This window comes from Octodon degus, unplaced genomic scaffold, assembly GCF_000260255.1.
Source record: "Octodon degus isolate 3935 unplaced genomic scaffold, OctDeg1.0 scaffold00457, whole genome shotgun sequence".
Classification (NCBI taxonomy): domain Eukaryota; kingdom Metazoa; phylum Chordata; class Mammalia; order Rodentia; family Octodontidae; genus Octodon; species Octodon degus.
Genome location: NW_004525033.1, coordinates 222,689 through 230,633, shown reverse-complemented (window position 1 = coordinate 230,633; position 7,945 = coordinate 222,689). Strand labels below are relative to the sequence as shown.

Below are 7,945 nucleotides of genomic sequence, written 5' to 3'. Positions count from 1 at the left end.
TAGAAATCTAACCACATACAATATTCTCACAGCACAGTTCTGTGACATTTTTTCTTGTCTCTTTTTTCATTTATTGCCTTTTTTTTTAAACAAAAATTTACTTGAAAGACACTATGGCAATAATTAGTATGTCATTACAGCAGTACATATTTAGAAGACCAGAATGATAGGCATTCCAAGCATGACCCTTCTGTTGCATATTGCTATCTTCAGTGCAGTTGCTTAGTTAACAGGTATCAGTGTATATAGTTAGTCAGGGTGAGAATCCTACCGATTAGCCGCTAGTTTCAAAAACCTGCTGATGTTTCTCCAGATCATTGCCTTACCCAGCTTGTGCATATAAATGTAAGGCTTTACCCCTGTCATTTTCCCCAGTTTTTCTCTTTGAAACGCCTTGTTGTCCAATCCTGAAGTTCTCCCTTTCCTTTTAATTGTGTTATATCTTTCTATTTGTGTTTCTTCTTTTGAATTCTTATACAAGGGGGACTATATGATATTTACACATTTGGTCTGGTTTATTTCATTTCAAAGAACATCTTCAAGTGGCATCCACTTAAATATAAATGTTTTAAGTTTATCATTCTTTATAGATGAGTAATACTCCATTGTATAAAAATGCCATATTTTTTTCATCTATTCCTCAGGTGATGGGCATCTTGTTTGTTCCAAGATTTGGTTATCACAAATTGTGTTGCTATAAACGTAGGTACACATATGTCACTATGAAATGACGTTTTCAGTTCCTATGCAAAAAACTCCCAGTATATGGATAGCTGGTTTGAATGGGATTTTCAGTCCTAGGTTTTTAAGGAGTCTCTACACTGAATTCTTAATGGTTGCGCCAGTCTAGCAGTGGAAAAGGGTTTCTTTTTCCCCACAGCCTCTCCAACATTTGTTGTTGGTTGATTTCTTTATGTTAGCCATTCTTTGTGGGATAGATGGTATCTCAGTGTTGTTTTAATTTGCATTTCAAAAATGGCTAGTGATGTGGAACATTTTTTCATATATTTATTAGCTTTAATTTCGTTCTCTGAGAAATGTATGTTCATCTCGGATGCCCATTTCTGGATTGGGTCTTTAAGTTTGGGGCCCTAATATTTTTTAGTTCTTTATAAATTATAGAGAGCAGACTTTTGTCTGAATGCTTATTAGTCAAGACTTTTTTAAATTTCTGGGTTGTCTTTTCACTTTGTTGGTTATTTCTTTTGATGTGCTAAAACTTCTCAAAAGGAAGGGTCACAGTTTTTAATTCTTTCAAAGATTACCCATTCGATTTGATATTTTTTCATGAACTCTTTGCCTACCCTATGTCTTCAAGAGTTCCTCCTACTTTCTCTTCCAGTAGATTTAGTTTTTCCGTTTTCATGTTTACATCTTTAATCCATTTTGACATTAGCTTAGTGTATGGTGATAGACCTTGGTCAAGTTTTGATTTTCAATATGTACAGAGCCAATTTTTTCCAGCACCATTGTTAAAGAGTCTCTCTTTATTCCAGTGAGTGTGGTTGGCCCCTTTGTTGAATCAGGTGGCTGAGTGTGTTTGTAGAGGCTTGTGCTTCTTCTAATCTACTCCATGGATCCTCAAGTCTATGTTGCTGCCAGTATCAGGCTGATTTTATCACAATAGCCTTGTAGTATACTTTCAAGTCAGGAATTGTAATGCTTCCTGTCTTGTCTATGTTGGCTGGAATTGCTTTTCCGATTTTAGGTCCTTTCTGGTTCCAGATAAATTTGAGGAATGATTTCTCTAGATCTAGGTAGTATGTTTTTGGCAGTTTGATATGAATTGAAATAAATCTGTTCAGGAATTTTGGGAGTGTGTTCATGTTCACAATGTTGGTTCTTCCTACCCAGGAGCATGGAATATCTTTCTATTTTCTGAAATCCTCTATGATCTCTTTTTTCAGAATACTATGATTTTCCTTTAGTAGAACTTTGACTTCTTCAGTTAGATGAATTCCAAGTTATTTCATTTTCCTCATTTGTACTGTAAAAGGTATTGTTTCTCTAATTTCTCTCTCTGTATTTGTTATCTGTGTAGAGGAATGTTATTGACTTTTGGGTATTGACTTTGTATCCTGCTATGCTACTGAATTTGTGTATCAATTCTGGTAGCTTCTTGGTGGAGTTTTTTGGGTCTTCCAAGTAAAATATCATGTCATCTGCAAATAATGATAATTTAACTTCTTCTTTACCTATTCTTATTCCTTTTATTACTTTGTCTTCTTGAATCGCTCTAGCTAATGATTCCAAGAGTATATTGGATAGGAGTGGTGATAGAGGACACACTTAAATTGTATCAGATCTGAGAATAAAAGATTTCAATTTTTCCCTGTTTAGAATTATGGTTGCCATTGGGTTGTCATTGATGGCTTTTACCAGATGGAAGTAGACGCTTCCATTCCAATTATCTGTAGAACTTTGAACATGAATGAGTGTTGGGCGTGGCCACAGGCCTTTTCTAGGTAGGTGCTTTAGACCACTGAGCCATCTCACCAGCCCCACAGGCCTTTTCTGCATCAACTGAGAGTTCACAGATAGAACTTTCCCTCTGTGAACTTATCCAATCATATTCCATAAGTTCTGATAAGCTGTTCTCAAAATTTCATTGAATTGTAGATGTTGTTAGATTTCTTGTTTAATTTCATCTGTGACCCATTGGTTGCTGAGTAGGGTGTTGTTTAATTTCTATGTATTTATTAGGTTTTTCTGTTTTCTTGTCTCATTTATTTCCAGTTTCATTGCACTATGGTCAGATAATATGCATAGGATAATTTCTGTTTTCTTATATATACTTAAGCATGACCTATGGACCAGCATGTTGTCTATATTAGAGAATGACTCATGTGCAGCACAAAAAAAGGTATATTTATCTGTTCTTTGGTGGAACACTTTGTATATGTACACTAAGTCTATCTGTTCCAAGCTCTGGTTCAGTTTTGCTAATTCTTTGCTAACTTTTTGTGTGCTTGATCTATTTTTGGGGCATTAGGGGATTTTAAAGTTTCCTGCTAAGATTGTTATATTTTGTATTAGATTTTTCTTGTCCATTAAGATTCGTCTTATATAGTTATATACACCCATGTTTGGTGTGTATACATTTATGAGTGCTATCTCTTCCTCTTGAACTTTTCCCCTAACCAGTATATAGTGACCTCTTTATTTTGTTCGAGCATTCTTGGTTTGAAGTTGAGACTGTCTGTGACAGGATTGCTACCTCTGGTTTTTTCTGAGGTGCTGGGATATGTAGTTTTGTTTTCCATCCTTTGAATTTAAGCCTACAAATTTCTTTTTGCATTAATTGTGCTTCTTGTATGCAGCATATCATTGGATTCTGTTTAGTAATCCACTGTGACAGTGTTTTTCTTTTAATTGGTGAATAGAGTCCATTTACATTGATGGTCATAATTGAGATATATTGATTTATGATCCACAAGTTATTTTCCTGCTGCTGTTTACTCCTTTTTTTCCTGTGTTTAATTGTTTGCCCTATTTAGTTGGCTCCTTCTCTTCTTGTTCATGGAGTTCTAATCATTTTTGTTCCACTGTACAACATCTTTTAGTAGCCTGTGTAGGGTTGGCTTAGTCATCATGAAATTCTTTAGTTGTTCTTTGTCATGGAAGTATTTCACTTCTCCATAAAACTGGAAAAAGTTTTTCAGGTTATAGTAGTCTGGGCTGGAATTTGTTTTCATAGAGGACTGAAATACTCTGCTCTATGCTCTTCTTGCCTTCATGATTTGTGAGGAAATGTCTGGTGTTATTCTGATGGGTTTTCCTTTAAATGTGATCTGTTTCTTTTCTCTAGCAGCTTTCAGTATACTGTTCTTATGCTGGATTTCTGGGATCTTGACTATTATACGTCTCGGTGTGTTTTTAAATGGGTTGAAGTTATTTTGAGTGCTGTAGTTTTCAGTTTCCTGAATGTCAGCTTACTTCCTCATATTTGGGAAGTTTTCTGTTATCACTTCTGCCATATTCTTTTTATATGATTTGTATTGACTCCTTTCTCATTGAAGCCTATTATTCTGACTTTGTTCATTTTTGCATCATCTTGCAGGTGATGAATTATTTTTAGTTGTTTTTAAGAGATCTTTTCTTACTTTTTACCAGCTGTGACAGTGTCTTCAAGATCTAAAACTCTATGTTTATTTTCACTCACATGGTTTTGCAAGCTTGTGATTGAAATTTTAATTTCTTCTGTATCTCTTTTACTATGCTTAATGCGATCTATTTCTTTCCTGTATTTCTCACTCAAGGAATCCTTTGCTTTTCTACTCTTTTTTTTTTTAAATCAGTGTCTTTTTGAGAAACAGTTATTATTTTTTTTTACTTCAGAGATTATTTCTGACCTAATTTCCTCTGTATGTTTCTCCATATGATTGTTTATTTCAAATGCTTTTAATTCAGAGAATTCTTGAGATTAATTCTTATCTGAGTTCCTCTTTACCTTTCTTTTGTTGTTTCTTTTCTTATGCTATAATTGAGAGATTACTTTTTTTATTTCAGAGATTACTTCTGATGTGAGTTCCTGTATACCTTTCTGCTATTATTTCTTTTCTTCTGATGCTAGTAATTCTGAGATTACTTTTTTATTTCAGAGATTCATTCTGATTTTTGTTCCTCTATACCTTTCTGCTATTGGTTCTATACTTCAGAAGCTGTTAATTCATCCATTTCAGCTGATCTAGTGCCCTCTGCATTTGTTCTGGGTGGGCTTGAGTTCTGATATTGCATTTTGCTCCTTTTCTTTGTCATTTTGTATAGCACTAAACTCTGATCTTTGGTATAGAAATTTGGTGCAGTTACAACCTTCGCACTTACTGAAATTTAAGTGCTGATGTATTAAGTTTGAGTTTATCTATTTATGCCTGGTTTGGGTCTAGCTGTTGTGCTCAGCTCCTTCCTGCTGCAGCCTTTGAAATGACCCTGTTGTGCCCCTCTGGCACAACAGTGAACCTGTTGTGCCCCTTTATTGTGCCCCTGCCTCAGTGGGCATAGGGGAGTGCAGAAGCTCCCACACACACTAGCAGGGCCTGTGTTTGGACTGGGTCTGTGGGGGTCCCAAGAGCTTGGCAGAAGTTTTCATTCACTTGGTGGGACTCAGAGATGGGCTCCAGAGGGGTGGAGGTTTCCTGAGGCAGAGGCAGAGGGTCTCACTCAGGCAGCCTGCCTTGGTTTGGTGCGGAGATATCTCAGCGGGTTCAGGGGGGCTCCGGAAGGGCCCTAAGGGTGTGATAGAGGGTCTTACTCACGTGGTGTGCCGGGGTTTGTTCGTGAGGTCTTGCAGGCACAGGGGAGCTGGAGGCTGTCCCACACACTTGCAGGGCCTGGGCTTGGGCTGGATGTGGGGGTTCGCAAATGTGCAACAGAAATTCGCACTCAATTGGTGGGTTTGCAGGATGGCTCTGGAGGGGTTCCGAGGCCTGGGCAGAGGGTCTCACTCATGCAGCATGCCTGGGTTTGGTCCAGAGGTCCTGGGAGTGCATGAAAGCAGGAAGCTCTCCCACACATTCGAGGAGTCTGGATTGGGCTTATATGTAGTTTTCACCAGCCCTTTTATTTGGCACTGGATGCTCCACCATACCTAATTATACTGTGAATCCTACTTCTCATTTTAGAACTGTGAAAGTAAACCTTACTGGCATGAAAATGTTTCACAATGATCACTCATTGATGAATTATCCTTTAGAAAATCTGCATTTGTGACCCTAGCTTTGTCACAAATTATGGACTCAAATAGGCTATAACCTCCCATCTGCCTTTCATTTAGCTATACTAATAATAGACTTTCTACCTCATCTAACACTGTAGATTGCAATATTAATTTGAGCAACACCTTTAGTAACATTAGTTTTCTTATACACGTCTTTTGTCTATAAAATTGTTGAGATAGTGGATTTAAACTTGTAAATATTTGTGAGAGGGCTGGGGAGATGGCTCAATAGAACTTCCCTAGCAAGCACAAGGGTCTGAGTTCAATCCCAGGTTACACTAAAAAGAAAAAATAATTGTGAGATCAGTCATGAATGCCACTCTTATATTTCTCCACAATTTTATTTTTTTTTAACTGTGATTTCTTTCTTTACCTTTTCTTCCTTCCTTAAATTTTTTATTACCTTTTCTGGAGCAACTTTAATGGAAGTAATTGTAGTGATTATATAAAACACTTATCCGATTCATGTCCACAAACACATTCATCTGGGTTCACACTGGTGCCTAAATTTCTTACATACACATTTCTGGCATCACAAATCTGTACAAGTGACTGGCACTTGCATTGTGCCTGAAGATTTTGATCATAAGTTAAATCTAAAATTCTGGTAAAACCTAAAGTGTTTTATGTGAGGCCAATTGCAACACTCAGTATCCATTGTAAGGAGAATAAGCAAACATTTTATTTCAAGCCTCGTTCAGAATAGGTGCTCAGTAATTTTTTTTGCTAAATCAATGTTTGAATGAATGTTTTCATTATCTTATTTTGATTCAGTTTAGATAACAAATATAAGGAATTCAAAATTCATGATGTAGTGTTAATATGTTTGTAAAACCTTATAAAGGTATTTTAATGTATTTTTTCTTTTTTGATAATTTGTTGGCAATTTAGTTGTTAATTGTCAATGTTCTTGTTCAATTATTGTAGGTCCCCATGAAATTAAGCAGACATGTTCTTGTTCAACCAGAAAAAGCCATTGTTCTGAAGGTTGTGCCAAGAGATGTGATCATAAGTGAAGAATGATCTTCCTGTTGGATTTCTGCTTTGTACTTAAAGGAGGTTGTGTACCAAAACACCTGAGAACAATTTGCTTTCCATTAAAATTTACATGAAAATAGGCTTTGTGTATTATCCTTGGGGAATGATTATACGTTTGTTACAATCATGAAGCTTATTTACCCGGTTGAATATTACTTAATATTTAATGTAAAGGAGACGAATGAACTAGTGAAAAATATGTAAGGTGATTATCTCTGATTATTGTAAGACTCCATCAGTGAAGTCTGGTTGAATAAATATTTCCCAAAAATTTAATCAATGATTTTTAATAAAATGGGAATTATTATGATGACTCTAGTACTCAAATTTATACAAAATTTTTTCTTTATAATATTCAACAAGAAGTGTAATGAGAGTATAAATAAATTATTTAAAAATAGGCAACATCTTTATGTGTATGAGGAAAGAAGCTAGAGGAATGGCTCAATGAGAAGCAGAAACCATTCTTTTTTCTAGTCTACTAGTTTTCTTTTTCTTTTGGATTTTTTAATTAATTTCATTGAGAAACAAATATCAGTGAGACAGTTTCAAAACACGTTAGTAGGACAGTTACAAAAATTAATGTATTGCATATTGTTGTCTTTATAGTAGTTATTCATAGTTCAAGATGAAGATACGATATCTTGTCTAAACACTATTAATACAAATCTTTCCTCTCATTGGACTTAGAGAAAGTGCTGTACATCTATCCTAACTAACTCATATATGCAGAATATATATTCACTACACAATGGTACTTCATTTTTATCCCCTTTTTATGTTTAGGTTAGTCACACATGGGTATTCCACTGCCATTCTAATATTGTAGGTGCATGAATTCAGCAAAATAATCAAATATAGTCCAATAGATCATGATAGTAGTGGGTTATCCTCAGGACTGTCAATGTCAGAGGTTGTTGACTTGAGACTTTTACAGCTCAGCATATTAATATGGCCTTACTTTTTTAACCTCCTGTTAACAGTTTTCTGCTGGATGGTTAAGCCCAAGACAAAGCCAATCTTATATAACAAAAAATGTAACTTTTGTATTTGACAAGGTCAGTCAAATCCCTTCAGTATTTACCTTGAAATGATATACAGCAGTTTGTAGATCTTTAGTCAGTGTCAGCCATATTGATGAGTTACGGCCCTTGCTTGATCAATTTGCTTTTTGTGAAAGCCTGAGAGAAT

The 7,945-nt window shown here is 35.6% G+C and overlaps 1 protein-coding gene across 1 annotated transcript in view; it reads left to right on the top strand.

The window, feature by feature from the left end:
* Nucleotides 1-6,954, top strand: part of LOC101576230 (cytochrome P450 3A4-like) — a 43,240-nt gene extending 36,286 nt beyond the window's left edge. Inside the window, exon 4 of the mRNA XM_023708684.1 lies at nt 6,644-6,954. Within this exon, the coding sequence (XP_023564452.1) occupies nt 6,644-6,739 (96 nt within the window). The 3' untranslated portion in view covers nt 6,740-6,954. The remainder of the gene's footprint in view (nt 1-6,643) is intronic.
* The last annotated feature ends 991 nt before the right edge of the window (nt 6,955-7,945 follow it).